The sequence below is a fragment of the Lissotriton helveticus genome, chromosome 9 (assembly GCF_964261635.1).
Source record: "Lissotriton helveticus chromosome 9, aLisHel1.1, whole genome shotgun sequence".
Taxonomy (NCBI): domain Eukaryota; kingdom Metazoa; phylum Chordata; class Amphibia; order Caudata; family Salamandridae; genus Lissotriton; species Lissotriton helveticus.
In genome coordinates this window covers 38,977,730-38,995,555 of record NC_136070.1, presented here as the reverse complement: position 1 = coordinate 38,995,555, position 17,826 = coordinate 38,977,730, and the positions used below count along the sequence as shown (strand labels likewise).

At 40.5% G+C, this 17,826-nt stretch overlaps 1 protein-coding gene across 4 annotated transcripts in view; it reads right to left on the bottom strand.

Annotated features, from left to right (window-relative positions):
- LOC144782607 (uncharacterized) overlaps positions 1-17,826 on the bottom strand; it is a 913,515-nt gene that overhangs the window by 270,795 nt on the left and 624,894 nt on the right. For all 4 annotated transcript variants that reach the window (XM_078661973.1, XM_078661972.1, XM_078661971.1 and 1 more), the window contains one exon: positions 7,622-7,699. In XM_078661973.1, the coding sequence (XP_078518099.1) occupies positions 7,622-7,699 (78 nt within the window). The remainder of the gene's footprint in view (positions 1-7,621; positions 7,700-17,826) is intronic.

Sequence of the window (17,826 nt, the reverse complement as noted above, 5' to 3'; positions counted from 1 at the left end):
GGATTCCTCGAGGACTACGGATTGCCCTACGCCCCATGTTATTCAAATTTGATAAAGCATTCATGGCACGTTGGTATGCCATCTTGAACAAGTGCTCTCTCGACTTGATCTTACTGCTTATCGAGGAAATATCGAATGTTCTTAGGGAACTCACAATGGACATTGATAAATTAAAAGATGAAATATCTAATAGGGTAGAACAAGAGGACTGGACCAAGATTCTAGAAAACATCAACAAGACCTTGGATAATCATGCCCGAGAGGTGCATGAGCGCAAGACACGCAAGTTTAGAAGAGACACGATCGATTATAAATTAGATGAGGTCTATACGTGGGCAGAGAATTATGCACAAAAAAGAGTCTTCAAGAAAACAGGGACCGCTTCATCAGAAGAGAGTGTCGTGACAGACCAGGACTTATCTATGCAGAGACCCAGCGCAACATCAGTAGCGCAGCACCTAGCAAAAACAAGAGAGGAGACATCTGTAGGTACTTCGACAGGACAGCCTTTTTTAGAGGCAGGCCAGGGGGACAAAATACCTCCCGACAAATCAACAACAGGAGACGGAGGATCCGCAGGGGACAAAACAAGAAAAGTTACACAGACAGAAACAGGGAGACCGAGGAGAGACTTGAAGAAATTAACTTGAATGAATCACTGGTGATCAATATTTCCCACAAAACACTGAACAAAACGGATTTGCAGATACTCAATAGAGGAGCATCGTTTGTACCTACCTACACCACTAATGAGCTAGAAACCGAAGTGTCTCTATTTAAATTCATGAGGAAATTAAGATTACGTTGGTTTTTTTCCACACAAACTACCAGTGAAACAGCGTCGTCTACAGAACGTCAATTCAAACCTAAAAGTAAATTTCTCTCTCCCATTTCGCATAAAACATTGTATAACTTTGAGGTTTTGGTCAAAAAAGATTTGGAACAAGTAAGATACACACCATCGGTCCACAATAACTTCACCCTGCAGGAAAGAAGAACTCTCAACAAATTGAAACAAGATCCATCTATAACTGTTCAACCTGCTGATAAGGGAGGAGCTCTCGTAATACTGGACACTGAATTTTACCATCAAGGAGTCAATGCTCATGTTCAGAATGACGATACTTATATTCAGCTCACACATGATCCAACACAGGAATTTCAGCAGATCTTAACCAAAATTTTGGATAAAGCAATAGAGATGGGAGTGATCAACGACAAAGAACGGCAATTTTTGTATAATCAACACCCTCAGATTCCATCAATATATATGCTACCTAAAGTGCATAAGAACAGGGAGAATCCACCATTTTGTCCAATTGTAGCAGGATGCAGATCAATACACGAAACCTTGGGATATTTCCTTGATTACCACTTACAACCACTTGTACAAAAGTGGACAACCTATGTAAAAGATACCACAGACTGTCTGAAGAAACTGGAAGCAGTGCAGGAGCACTTTCATGATGACATACTTCTATGTACCATTGATGTAGTGGCGTTGTACACGTCCATTGCTCATGGGGAAGGATTAGAGGCAATGGAATGGAGATTGTTAAACTCTAGCCTCTCAAGCGAAAAAAGTGTTTTTCTACTTGAACTTCTACATTTTGCTCTTTACCATAGCTACTTCAAGTGGCAGGACAAATTCTATGTGCAGAGGACGGGTACCTCAATGGGCTTTCCGGGGGCACCCGCGTATGCAAATACGTATATGGCATACTTTGAGCACCAGTTCATCCTGAACCATCCTGAATGGAGTGAACACATGATTCTGTTTATACGATACATTGACGACATCCTTGTAATTTGGAAAGGATCCAGACAACTATTGGAAAGATGCTTGGTTGATCTCAACACACATAACACCAGAATCCAATTCACTTCAGAGATCGACACAAATAGGATACATTTCCTGGATATCGAAATTCTGAAAACAGCTAAGGGACTTGAAACTAGAGTTTATCGCAAACCTACTGATGTGAAAAGTGCGTTGCACTTTTCAAGTGCTCATCCTTTAACCCTGAAAAAACATCTACCTGTTTCACAACTGATGAGGATTAAGAGAATCACCTCAGATGATACAACATGTGGACAAGAGATTGAGGTACAAATAGAACAATACAAAAAGAGAGGTTACCCTGAACCCATACTTGATGAAGCTAAAAGGACGGTGTCCACTAAGAAAAGGGATGATCTTTTAAAAAAACAGACAAAACCTCCAGTCAAAAGAGAGGTATATGTTCTCAAACATTCAACTCAGGCTCCCAAGATTAAGTCCATAATACGGGAAAGATGGGAACTTATAGAAAACGAGTCCGATTTTCAGGATATCTTCATGCAACCACCATTGTTTGCGCATACTCGGGCTCAAAATTTACGAGAAATTTTGAAGAGGCCTGTAACACCACGAAACACCAAATCTTTTAAAGGCATGAGAAAATGTCATAACTGCGGTCAGTGTGGAAATGTTATCACTGGCCATGAGTTTCAACACCCAAAAACAGGAAAATCCATATCCTTGAAGCATACATCTGACTGCACAACAGAGAATGTAATTTACGCAATCAAATGCCCGTGTGGCCTAGTTTACATTGGCAGGACCAGCAGAAAAATTAAAACAAGGATTATAGAGCATAAAAGTCGGATCAGGAATAAAAACATGAATTCTTCACTATCTGCGCATTAGGTTAATGCCACACATACCATTCCTCAGCTACGGTTTACCATCTTAGAACACATCACACCACACTCAGGTATGGACATCAACACCACACTAGCGCGCAAAGAGACAGAATGGATCAAAAAATTGGGGACCATAATCCCGGGGGGTCTTAATGACCATTATGAATTACTATGCTTTCTATGAATTTCCATTAGATTGTACAGGGTAACATTGCATTTCCTTATTTAATCGAGTTGAAGTGTTATTTCTTCACATATTAGTTATCACTGCATGCACATGTCACTCATCTATCTCATTCTCTTTTATTTTTATCGTTTATTCATCCCAGTTTGTGATTATTATTTCTACTTATTTGTTTTTACCAACTTTCACCTATTTACATCGCTTCCTGTGGTACTTACAGTCAGCGAGGGTAGTCTAGAACCCTGCACTCAGGAGCTTAATAGAACCGCCATTTTGGAGCAGGTTGCTGGTTTATCGATAGTCCTCTTTCTATGTTCATACACGATCTACCTCACATTTAGTATCGGGAAAGACTCGCGGAATTTGACCGAATCTTTCAACTTGTGGATTTATGGTGCAGTCAGCGAGGGCACTGCTGGAAGCAGGATTCGTTTGGAGTTAAGGTATTGTCCCATACGCTATAGGCTTTATAATCAAGTACAGAGGCTTAACACGCACTCACTTCTAATAGCGTCTTTGTTTTGTTTAGAGATCTCTCCCGGGAGGGAGCTTTTTGAATCAGGAACAGTCCACGTGGATGTTTTACCTGTCGAGTTACACGGGTAAGATGGGAATGGATTTCCCGATGTTGAGATTTTGCCATTTGTTAGATAACAATAGTTGTTACACCGGAGACTTTGGTTATTTTTTAGAGAGACGGACCACACGACATCTTGACATGGAATACCATACAATTTAGCAGATTCCATTTGAATTCAACAGACATGGTAGGCACATTATTTTACAGTTATTAGATAATGGGGTTCACCACAGTGCAGTTTTTACAACCAGGTCTGTTTGTTTCTTACAGCATTCTTGCAGTAATTTTTTCGCGTCTAAACTGTGGAGGTACTTGTCATGATACAGCTTTTAGAGCACATTAACAACTCTTGAACCCAACACCTATACTTAATATTCACTATGGTTTGGAACTCTTTCACTTCACATTCATACCAGATGTGTGAATCACGGCATGGTTGATTTTCAGTTTTCAACTTTTTCTTGGTTCTTGGACCCTTTTGGCTTTTCTAGATTTTACACCGATACCTTGAGATTATGAGAAAATGCAAACCCTAGGAAGTCATTAACGTAGGAAATGTATCAATACTTTTGTTGTAGATTCATGAACTGAACCAGCCCAGAGAACGTGAACATAGAAGCCTAATTATAACCCCTGAAGAAGGGTTCTGTTGAACCCGAAATGCATTGGGTTGTTTTGATTTTGTTTTGATTTGATTGATATTTTTCTCTTGCAATGTATTGACTTGATTTTTTGATTTTATATGTAACGTATGTTTCATGCAGATACATTCAGTTATTATGGCTTAAGAAGTGATGTGAAAAATTGCAAATAAATATGTAAAACACTTTATGTTTAAATATTTGAAAACGTGGGTGAAAACGCTTTACTTATAACTTTTGAGGCAGGATTGCCAGTAAGCTGTGCGTTGTATAGTTCTTGGTCTCAAGGACTCCATTCAACATTGTATCTAGGGATTGTGGTACCCTTTTCCCCATACTTCGCACGCATATATTTTGATAACTTAATTATAATTTCGAGTACATTGGTTACTTTTGGTGTGCAGAACCACCCACATTTGAAGGTACACACTGAGGCAACTCTAGTCTAAGAGGGAGTTTTGGGTGTAGCTACCCTCGCTGTCTGGCTCAGTAACCTGGAGCGATACAGACAAAAGACGAATATCAATGGGATTAGGGTAGAATCCCTGAGGGACACTGGTGCCAGCATCGCCATGGTGGCTGAGCCAATGGTGTCCCCAAACCAAAATCTCCTTGAACAGAATTATATAGTCCTCAACACTGATAATGAAGCTAAGGAACATCCAATGGCCTTAAACTGTACAGTGTTTGCTTGGAAATGTTCTGGAGTACTCGGCATGGGCTGAGGTAAGGCGTACAATCCATGCAGCAATGCTAGGAATACCAGAATAGGTGTGTGTAAAAAAAGAGAACAAAGGAAAACCCAAGGTGAAAAAGAAATGTGGGAGCCTGAAATCATGGACCGACCTTCCAAGAGAAAGGGCAGGAGGTCTAGGAACCCAGCTTCAAAATGGACACCAGACCAGGTACCCTCTCCCTAGTGAGAAGACTTGTCAGCCCGAGAGGGAACTGAGCCTCATGAGCTAGGGCCTTACACTGAAGAGCTCTTAGGTCGAAGGAGACTCTCTAGGGCAGATATGTGCCAGTGGCAGAGAACCAGCCCTGCTCTTGAAAGTCTGAGGCAGCACGCTGCTGATCAGGAAAATGGGAAGTGTCAGTGGTTCCCCATAGGACCTATTAGGAGGAGGAACTCCTATAAACAGAGACCGCAAACCTGGTTTCACTAGGAGAGTGGTAGTGTCTCAGCAGTTTAGAGAATTCCTCCTCACATTGGCCCATGATATTCACCTAGCTGGGCATCTTGACCAGACAAAAACCTGGAATAAGGTAGTCAACCATTTCTATTGGCCAGGAATGTCCCAAAAAGGGATGGAGTTTTGCAACTCCTGTGCCATCTGTCAGGCCAGTGGCAAGACAGATAGCCACCTGAAGGTTGCCTTACATCTACTTCCAGTGGTTGGATTGCCCTTTGAAAGTGAAGTGATTTACATTGTTGGTCCCCTTGACCCTCCAAACACATCAGGGAATACATTTAATCTGGTGGTGGTGGATCATGCCACTAGGTACCTTGAGACAATTTGTCTAAGGAACACCAATGCACCTGCAGTGGCCAAGACCCTCCTTGGTATTTTTTACTATGGTTGGCTTTCCTAAGGAGGTGTTATCAGACAAAGCTACAAACCTTATGTCTGCATTCTCAAGACACATGTGTGTTGTGTGTGTGGTGATCTATAGGTTCACTATACCATACCACTTGCAAACAAATTGGCTTGTTGAAAGATTTAACAAGACCCTAAAAGGCATGATTGGTGAACTCCCTGAAATACACAGGAGATAGGATGTTTCACTACCTTACCTGCTTTTTGCTTACACAGAAGAGCCACAAAGGGGAGCAGGGTTTTCCCCCGTTTAACTTTTGTTTGGACATCTTGTAAGAGCGCTCCTCTGTCTTGTCAAGGAAGGCTAGGAGATACTCCTCCAGGAACCACAACAAGACATTGTGGATTATGTACATGACCTTCATTCAAGTATTGCTGAACACATGAAAAAAGAACCAAAAACCTTGAGGCCAGCCAAGAGCTCCAGCAGCTCTGGTATGATCAAAAGGCTGCTGGGTGGAATTCCAATCAGGACAGAACATATGGGTTTTGAATCCTGCGGCACATAGGGCACTTCAGGACAAATGACCTAGGCCCTACCCTATCTTTGAAAGAAAATGAGAGGTCACCTTTTTAGTTGACCTTGGCAGATGTAGAAACCCCAAGTAGGCAATACATGTAAATTGCTTTAAACCCTACAATGACAGGGCTGATGTGGCCATGCTTATGATTAAGGATGAGGAACAGGAGGCAAAGAGAGAGCCACTCCCCGATCTCCTTTCCTTCAACCCTAAGATGAGTAAGTAGATGGAGTCTTTTAAGACACCTTCACTGCCCAAGAGCAGACTAATTGCAGGCAAGTCTTAAATCAGTTTACTGAGCTCTTTTCTTTGACCCCCTGGTCAGACTTACTGGTGTACACATGATGTGAGCACTGGCGACAGCCTACCTGTCAAAAGCTAAATATACAGGCAGTCTGATCATGTCAAAGAAAACATCAAAGCTGAGGTAAGCAAGATGCTGCATTTTGGTATCATTGAACCCTCAGAGAGCCCTTGGGCCACCTCAGTTGTTTTAGCCCCCAAGCCTCATTCCCATGGTGGAAAGAAAGAAATTAGGTTTCGTGTCGACAACAGGGGGCTCAATGCAGTCACAAAAACAGTTGCACATACAATTCCAAGAGATGATAAGCTGATTTATATGTTGGGGGCAGCCACACAGCTGAGAGGATTTGATCTCATATAATTGTACTGGCAGATAGGTCTAATGCCGAGGCAAAAAAAAAAATCCACAAATTGTTTAGGTGGTCCACATCCCTACAGGGAATGGACTTTACAGATCTGGGACTGACCATGCCAATGCAGATGCCCATGCCAGGTTTTTCAATAAGACTATGAAGACTCTCGAGGGAAAGGTTAGTCTCATCCTCTTTCATATGTGGGGAGTGGTATGTAGGAAAGTGCCTATTTTTGAATGGTTAGCCCCTACTTTTTGCCTGATGTGATTTCGAACTGTGAGTGCTCTGGGTCCTTCCTAACCAGGTTACCAGTGCCAGATCTATTTCTCCAGCCACTGTACCATGATTGGCACCACTTTAGTTACCCCTGTAAAACCCTTGTAAATAGTACACCTGGTTCCTACGGCATGGGTACTGAAGAGTGTCCTCTGGGGCTGCAGGACTGGTGTGGCACCCTAGGGACCCCTCACCAAGGCTATGCACTCTGACACTGTGTGTCTTACTGCAGAGAAAATTGAAGCACTGACATGGGGCATAGCCCTCTGTGCCATGCCACCCATACTCTGCATAAGATATAGATAAGTCATCCTTTCTGAAGGCCTATAGCCATAAGGCATGTGGCACCTATGTGAGGGCATATATGCATGAGCAGATATGCCCCTACAATGTCCAGTCTATTTTGGGATGTTGTAAGTGAACAGGCAAGCCATAAAGAGTACATGGGCTGGATATTTGTCAACATGTGTTTCCTTGCACCTTGATGGCTACTTGCGTTTCAACTGGATGCTCCCGCACTTCTCCTGCTGGAACTTTGGACCTGGTCCTGGCATTAACCTAAAATGAGAAGGTGAACTTTGTGAAAGTATTGCCTGATTTTCTATGCATTTTTCTACTTTTCCCAATTGTTTTCAATGGTGCGTAATTGATATATTTTCCGAACTTTGAAAAAACATAACTCTTAGAGTTCTTACCTTAGAACTGTTTTCTTTGTCTTGAAAATTACATAAACATCAACTTTATTTTAATAAATTTGTCTCGGAATAATTCTTGAGTGTGTGTCTCATTTGTTGCCTTTATGAGTAGAACATGTGCTTAGCACTAACCTCTGATAAGCCTAACTGCTTGTCTACTTTTACATCTGCTTACCTTTTGGGGATTCACAGGACTCTTTGCACAGTGTACTTCTTTTTAGTACACTATATAGAGAGCCATCTTCCTACAAGCTAGGAATAGTAGCCTGGATATTTTTCTGTTCTGATGCCACGGGTACAGGGGTTTTCTTGAAGGTCGTAGGCTCAATGTGTTTCTCAGTGGGAAAGTCTCTGTAATGGTTTTGCATTGGTGTTTTGACCTGACTCTGAGTCTTGCGCCATTGCAATGCTGCTGACGTGGATGATACTACTGCACTGCTGCAAACAGGGCTGATTTGCATAACAAAAATGTCACCCTCTTCTTCACCTTCGACCGTGATCGGATCAGATTCCCTTCTCTCACCACCTTCACCAATACCACTTGCAATTTTTGGGCCGCCAAGGTGCGCCTCCCAGCAGATTCCATCATATTTTCTCAAGTGGGTTGTTTGGCCATTCCTTAGAGCAGGTTGAGATGATGTAGCCTCAGTCTCCACTGGTGCAGGCCTCGTCATCATCCTCTTCTTCTTCTTCATCCATAACGCCAAGCATTTCAGGCACTCTTTTTTTCACTAGCCTCTCCTGGCGTGTCTCAGACTGAGGCGTCATCCAAGTGGAGTCTTGATCATCAGAAGGGGTGCTTGGAGAAGATGGTGGGGTACCCCTCCTTTTTCTTGCTGGAAATCTGGAAGACAATGGAACTTCTGAAAGAGGTGCTTCTAGCACTTACTCAGCATGAAGCTCAATATCCGTAAGTGCTCTTACTAGTGAAATACTATAGCTGGCTGCGGCTGTTGTTGTCCACTAAGTCCGCTAAGTTTCTGGTAGCGATTCGGTATACTCTGTGAAAGAGATAACTCCAATTCAACATCACTGCTTGTTGGCATTGCTGTGGTTAGAGTGAATGCCCCTGTACCAGACATGGGCTTGGGACTAGAATGGGGTGGGGCTGCTGATGCAGAAGTGCTGCTACCAGCTAGTCCCCCAGAGGCTGCTGAGGTAGCAACACGATTTTACCCAAAAAAGGTCTGGGGCGACATACTAGTGGTGGCAAGCTTCTTCTTATCACTTGCCACTTTCTGGTAGCACTCTTCTTGAGGCCACCTTGAAGCTGTCAATTGGCAGTGACACTTAGCTTCGCAAGCTTAAGAGATATCCGTGTTGTGTGGTCATGCTTCATGTCATGCACAAGCCTTCTGTCTGGCAGTACTGTGGGCATTGTCTCTTCTCTTGTGCACCTAAAACCATCAGTAAAACGTGGCATTGTTGCAGTTGAATTAGCAGTACAAAAAACATCCTTAAATGTGGTTACTTAAGTTATAATTAACAATAGAGTGTATCCATTTGTAAAACCTCACCAACATAAACGTTCATGTAGACTCAGGAAGGATAAGAAAGAACAACAACATACAGATGTAATTGTTTGCTTTATGTGCATCAAGTTGGGATACGGCACTAAGGGAGGTGCAGGTGACAATGGAATAATCCTTTCAAAATAAATGCTATTGTGCAGCTGTGTACCTATGGCAGACACTGGGTTGATGGATGTTAGGAAAATGGGAAAAATAAAATTAATTCATATATATATATATAACTCTTTCTTCCATTTTTTAGCGGCCAGCCCGGTCGCGGGTTTGCACTACCGCGGAAAAACTGCGGGTCCACAGCTACCTTATTTGGGCAGCTTACTGTGGTACGGGAGGTGCCTTTTACTTGCGGTGTGCTTGCGGGGACATTGGCAATCCTTTTAATACTTTTTTGCATGTGAATGGCGGCGGCGACCCACTTGGGTTCTACTAAACCACCAGTCCCAGAAAGCATTGCTTCAGGTGTTACACCTGTGTATAATTACTGTGGGTATTTACTGGTGCTTGCAGCTTGCCGTCATGTCACATGGTCTGCCACTGAAGAGGGCGTTGGCCCGAAACGCGTCTGGCAGGAAAAGGACTCTGTTCGCGGCTCGCGCCCTTGCGTTGGCATTAATTCCTACCTGTAAGTGCATCCCACCCAGGGGCAACTCTTTCTTCTATATATATATATATATATATATATATATATATATATATATATATATATATATATATATATATATATATATTCACTGAAAAAACCATGGGTTATAGACCATATATAGTTAGGAATTAGCATTTACAAAACCTTATTTTACTCACACAAAACCATTGAAATTCCATATGTAGTTAGTTGCACTAACTATATATCGCGCACCCGCAATCCACTGCTGATGATGTCACATATTACATCATTCATGACATGGTCAGTGACATCACTGATGACATCACTGATGACATCTCAAATGACATCACTGATGACATCTCAAATGACATCACTGATGACATCTCAAATGACATCACTGATAACATCTCAAATGACATCACTGATGACATCTCAAATGACATCACTGATGACATCACTGATGACATCTCATTTGACATCAATGACCCCATCACTGATGATATCATTCATGTGACAATACAATGCATCTCCTCACACTTTAATATAACCTCTGTTACACCCAGTGTTAAATACAGAGTATAATTTTTGAAACCATTGACACACCAATACTAGTTACTACATACGCACTCAGTGATTCCTATGTTTACACACACATTCACTCATTTACCCATACAATCATTCATACATACAATCACTCATCTTTACAACACTATCATATGCACTCATACACCTATACAGACACTCACACTCTGCCACTCATCCATGGAGTTACTCACACACCTAGTCAGTCCTGAAAAGAATCAATCACACTTCCATTTTCTCATCTATACAGTTAAACACAGAACACCTTACATTTTTGAAACATATACTAACACATAGTTACTCTCTTATAGAATCACTGATACAAGTACACATTGATCTGCACAGAGTCACACACCTCCCAGCCAGCCATACACACACTCAGTCTCCCATACAAATACTTGTGCAACCAATCAATAACCCATATAGCTACTTATATAGCTACTGATCAACACATGCAGCAGCTTGCACAACAACAGACATACTGATGCACACTTTTAGACAGTTTAGTCACTAACCCGTGCATTCAGTAAGACGCATTTAATCACTCACTCATACAGTCAATCACGCACCTACTAAAACCTTCATTCAGACACTTATACATCCACTCATTCTTCAATATGTAAAACATATTTAAACTTTACAGAAACACATAATCACTGGATGTTGTCATCAGTGATGTCATCAGTGATGTCACTGACCATGTCATGAATGATGTAATATGTGACATCATCAGCAGTGGATTGCGGGTGCGCGATATATAGTTAGTGCAACTAACTATATATGGAATTTCAATGGTTTTGTGTGAGTAAAATAAGGTTTTTTAAATGCTAATTCCTAACTATATATGGTCTATAACCTATGTTTTTTTCAGTGAATTTTCAAGGTTTTGTAAATGCTAATTCCTAACTATATATGGTCTATAACCTATGGTTTTTTCAGTGAATTTCATTGGTTTTTTAACAGCTAATATCTGTAGCTGTAAAATGTATTCTTCTTTAAATCCAAAAATATATTTTATATGTTTATTAATAACTTTTTTTTAAAATATTTTTTTTTCTTCGTTCCCGCTTCGCGAATCGGGAAGCTTCCCGTTAGCTGACCTTGATGCCGCGAAATAGACCGCGAGCCGGTAAACGTTTCTTTACCGCAACTGCCGCGTTAGAAAACAACATCGTGACGCCTCCCGTCCGCATGACGTTTCGCGTTGTCGCGTGATACGTCATATGACGTGCTACGTTAGCGAACTCGTACGCTTACCGAGTCGCAAAGCACAGGTTTCTGGAAGCAAACCGGGAGGCCCTGCAAAGCGCGTAACGTAAACACAGCAGGTCATGTGACTTGGTAATAACACTTTTCATTGGTTCATTTCACTTTCGGTTTCCTAATGATGTAAGACTAGGTCATATGATCTAAAATGAACACTTTTCATTGGTTGAGAACTATTTTTTTTCCCAAATGGTGAAAATCCCTCCTTCTTTCCTCACTCTGACTTTCATCATTGTGAGAGAAAGACCCTTTGTTACCAGTGAGCAATGGCTTCTTTACTAGCTTCAGCTGGTGCTTCCCCACCACCTCCACCACATCCAAGGAAGAGTGGACCACCTGCTAAAGTTATAATTCAGCAAGAAGAGGAAGAAGAGGAACAGGACGACCTAGATAATCTCCCTATTATGGCCAGAAGATCTGTTGTACCGGAAGTAACGGGACCAGAGGGCAGGGAGATGGTGCCAAATATACAAACGAGATTTCGTGAAGTAAAACAAGTCTGCGTACATTGCAGTGGATTCATTTGCTACGGAGAAAGTAGCATCACTCTGATCAACAGAGCTATTGACAATCATGCTCATGTTTCTCCGAAACTCCCCAAACAATAAATTCTTTTTTTTTGTTTTCTTGCTCCTGTTGAGCCCTTTACAATGAATCGTTTTCGTTGCCCCCTCCGAAAAAAAAACAAAAAAAATATAAAACTGTTCAGAAAAATTCAAAAAAAGTAAAAAAATGTTCAGAAAAATAATAAAAAAAATATAAAACAACAAAAACAATTTAAAAAAAAGTTCTTTTCAGAACTACCTCCCCGTTATTACAAAATTGGTACAATATTTGCAACTGTGCCAACCTCTATTTCTCTTAGTTCGCTTCCCAGTTCGCTCCCCGGTACGCGAACCGGAAGCGAACCAAAACATTTTTTTTATAAAAAAGAACAGTAAGTATAAGGGAAGGAAACAGACAGTTATGTTAAAAGAAAGACAGCTATAGGGGAGTAAACTAGAGATACTATTACCCGTAATCCACTGCTGATGATGTCACATATTACATCATTCATGACATGCTCAGTGACATCATCAGCAGAGGATTGCGGGTAACAGTATCCCTAGTTTATTCCCTATAGCTGTGTTTCTTTTAACATAACTGTCTGTTTCCTTCCCTTATACTTACTGTTCTTTTAAAAAATTTTTTTTTAGATCAGTCAGAAACAGTGAAAGTAATGAAATATAAAAGACTACGTAGAATATGAGCACTGTATGCAACAACTTTGACACTTACAGAAGCCTCACCTTCTCCATGCCTCCTACACAGTTCTACATGTACATCATAAATGCAAACAGAACAGAATTAATTATACATGTTAAATGGTTTATTTTTGCTGTTCTCAGAATGTATCAAATTTCACTAAAAAGTGACTTGAAGGTATTCATCATATAACAGCGGGGAAAAAAAACACAATCAAAATGATTGTGTTTAAAAAACCCATACAACATTACAAATCAGAATTCAGAACTCCTTAAAGTTAACTTACTTTCCATGACGGCCAAGGATGTCCTATGAACAGCTTACACTCTGTTGTGCTGTTATTACTTTCAACCCGCCACTTTCTGAAAGAAAACCTCCATCGTTTTCAAAAACATGTTACATACAATAAATGACTTCTTGCTCTCTACCACAAGATTCCACAAGGCCAAATCTTGTCAGAGCCATGTATAACTCTTGGATTTCTTGTTAGCCAATCCCGTCTTTTCGCATTTCCGCAACTTTCAGAATTAAAATGTTGAAGATCATTTACACAATCCTGGACTAGTAATATCTTCCCCTTCTTGCTCAATCATGTTCTACATTTCCTATCACACTGATACTGCTTACTATGAAGCAGACTTACACTACCTTTATGACTAGTACAATTATTTAATTCTCTACATCACTTTTAATCACAAAGCAATGTAAAACAGTAGACAGCATTGCAGACTTACATTCCCTCTACTCCATGTTTTGATTCGCTGCTTCAATTAGCTTATAAAAAGAAATAGTTTTTCTGAACTCATTCAAAGTGCACGTATTTCTCAATAACGTCCAGTGTTATGGTAAAAAGTTATGTCTCTGTACTACACTTATCTTCAAGGCCAAATAGTGTAGGAGCCATGAGAACTTCTTGAAATTCCTCAGAGCACATCCCGAGATTCTTTCCCTAAAATTTTGGTTTTAAAAACACCAGGTAAGAGTTTTTAAGGTCATATGGCAATTTTTTTTTGAAAATTAAAACAGAATCATTGCAGAATGACCAGCCATTTCTACACTTTAAATAAGCTGTATAATGTCCTGATGTTATTGAAGGACCATCATGATATATAATTGCTACAGTTACAAAAGTCCTTCCTGATATTGACAACTGTGAAGCCACAAAATTTTTAATTAAAGTTGTCAATTTTGTTCCATCAGGCCTACATCGTTGCAACATTAAAATGACATACTGGCCATATGTTCGTATAAATAATGTGGACATCATTTCAGATTTACATTGCCTACACTCCATATTGTGATCAGCTGCTTTTACTAGCTTATTAAAAGAGACTGATTTACTGTCTGGCAAAGTTAAATATATAAATCTTTCTGAGTCTACACTAGTACTACTTGATACCCTACAGTTCTCGCAGTCATGCTGCCATTGATAAGAAAGCCCAAACAGATGATCTACATCTACACCTTCAGCATACAATACATCAAGCATATACATTAAAAACTCCTGACAATCTTGCTGACTATTTTGAGAGAATTGTGTTTGGCCTGAACATCTGTCTAACAGATTTCGAATTTCAGACACACTTTCTATGTTTGTTCTATCAGTGCTACATTTCTCTAACACAGAATTTAACAAACTGCAAAATCTTTGATCAGAATTGACCACAATCTCTTCTTTTACATTTTGTAGAGAAAACAAAACATTAACCACTACATTAGCATAGCAGTTGACACCAGAACTGTTTTCAAATTGAAAACCAACAACATCTTCAACAGAATCCTTTTTGTTTCTGCTTATAATTTCAGGTTCATCGACTTTTCGTCTTTTTGCTACAACCTCCCCAGTATTGGTCACATTTCTTCGTTTCCGGCCTACCACACGTTTCTCAAACAAAGGATACTGAGGCAAATGTGGCGCATACTCTCTTCTCAACCTATTGTATTCCTTAACACAATCTAGATCCGCACAAATGTTTGTGACATCACACTCAATCAAGTACAATCCCGATAAAGTCCTAACTCGTGACAATGCCACATATGCCATACCCTCCTTGAACACAGAACTGCCAATATTCACCAATGCACAGTCTACACTTAAACCTTGCGATTTATGGATTGTCACCGCATATGCCAAGCAAACAGGAAACTGCTTACGACGAACATATAAGTCTTTTACAAGCAAAAATCTAGCAGAACAACGAGCAATTAGTTGTACTTCCTCAATGCCATCAAATTTAATTTTTAAAAATTCAATTCCATCTCTATTTCTGTATTTCACAAAATCAACAACATTACCCATTGATCCATTTACCAGACCTCTTTCAACATGTAAATTCCTTTTTAAAATTATACGGCAGTTCAAGCACACATTCAGAGTCTTTTCAAAACCCGCAGTTTTAGATATACTCTTCTCTAATGAATCCAATTTTGTTTTCAGATTCTCAGACAAAATAATTGTTGATCCCATATGCTCTACTCTGTCAATAGCTTCCAATTTCACAATCTCTTGCTTTTCTAAATGCAACATTTTGTTGTTGAATTTCGCACATTCTGCAAGAGTTGGCATCAAACATATTCCAGATTTTTTCTCAGTAACTTTCTGAAAAATATTCTCAGGCACAACATCTTCGTCTGGATATAAATTTGTCAGTAATCGTGCATGTAAAGCTTCTTTCCCATGCTCGGTCACTTTTCCAATTCTAACATCTTGTAGAATAGTCTTGTAAACTTCATCCTTTGCCTGACGCATATTTTCATGCAGTTCAGCATAATTGAAGTTTAACCATATATTGACGTTGCCAATACTCCCTAAGCACTTCCTGGTATCTTCATGCGTGAGCATTTTGAACACAGGTTGCCCTTTCACTGGTGTCAGCTGCAGAAGATCTCCGAAAACAATGATGTGTTTGCCACCAAATAACACATCATACTCTGTTTTGAGAACTTCTTGCATTCTCAAATGCACAAAGGCAAGCATGACATTGGAAACCATGCTTACTTCGTCAATGATAAGAAGTTTCATTTTCCTCAAGACTCTTGAAACTTCAAAACAAGCATCTCCAGATAGCTTGTGATATTCTAATTTGTTGTCATGCTCCACTGGCAGCATCAGTAAACGATGTAAAGTAATCCCTTTAATGTTATGTGCTGCCAGTCCAGTTGGAGCGGTGACAACACAAGACAGCGATGACTCTGTCCTTTCCTGCAAATAACATGAAATTGCTTTAATAAGGAAACTTTTTCCAGTTCCCGCTTCTCCACTCACGTACAGTCGGACAGGCTTCAACGACGTACATGAGCACTCTTTCTTGTCATGACTTAATCCATGATCAATTTGCATGGTAAGTTCGTCATATATTTTCCTCTGCTCAACGTTGAGTTGTCTTTCCAACTCTTCTAAGTTAACCGCATCCTCCTGAGCATGTGCCATGGCTCTTTCCACTTCATTCATAGCAGTGGCAGCTTCATTTTCGATAAGAGGTCCTCCTAGTGGATCCTGACTCAATGAAGCAGAACTCTGACTGTCCTGAGAACTGTCTCTGGCAATCTCGGCTGCAATCGTTGCTTCCTGCTCAATTTCCACATTCAACATTTCTACATATTTGGGAAAAGCAGGACATTCTATGGTCTCCTTGGCAGCATTGAATGAGTCTTCGTAACAAAGGAAATCTCCAAGCAGTTCCTCTTCTGCACGCCAAGGCTTAAAAAGTTGCAAAAGTGCTAAACAGAAAAACTCCTTTTTTTCAGGAGATTCGCCACTCAATTTTCGATGGTTTATCAAGTGGCATTTTCTTTGCTTGACCAGACATCCCTCACTTCCTATTACAGCATACACTCCTTTCTCAGTATCTTCTTTGATGTTCCTCTTGAATATGTAATTTTGCAGAACCTCATACAGACAAACATTCTCGAGGTGACTGCTTCGATTTGGATAATATGTATCCAACATGTTGCTCTTCAAAATGTCGGTACTGTTTGGCTCCTTTTCCGCCAAATACTCAATTTCCCGCACAGGTTTCAGAACTCGATTACGCATTGCAGCAAGACCAACACTCGCCCAAACGATACTCCTGGACTTGGCATAGAGACTTGCTGAAGACAACCGGTCAGAACATTCGTAAGCTCCGATTTCTCGATGCGACAACATCTTCAGACTGAAACTGTACAACTTCTTGCTGAGGCTCTTTTCATGGGAAATGTCCTCCCACATATCCTTCAATTCTGTCTTCTCTTTTTTGGTGATGTAAGATGTCACATACCGAGCCACAGCCATACAGTTATCAGCCACAAACTGTATATCCATGTTAGCATTCCACATGGACAAAATCACCGGGTTGTAGTCGTTGATGTACTTAGACTCTTCGTTCCTCTTCAAATTGTATGTGTTTTTAGGTGATTTCTTCATCACATTATGTCGCAGCGAAGACATCAAACTGTTCACTCTTCCTTTAGAAATCACCGATCGTGGAAAGCCGAAACGACATTTGGTGTAGAACTTGTCTTTGTTCCGGAATTTACGACGACAGTACTTTCCACATCGATGGCTTTGGAAACGTAGAACTTTTTCTCTTAGGCTTTTTTTCTCCTTTGCGTTTGGAACAGCACACGTAGAATTCTGTTCTATGAAACTCATCACTGAGTCGTCTGCATCCGTTCCAAATTTAGGTGCATCCTTGATCCACAGCAACATATGTATATGAGGAGCACCTCTTGCTTGGTACTCCTTCCTCCAGAAGAAATCCAACACCTCTCCAAGAGGTGGAT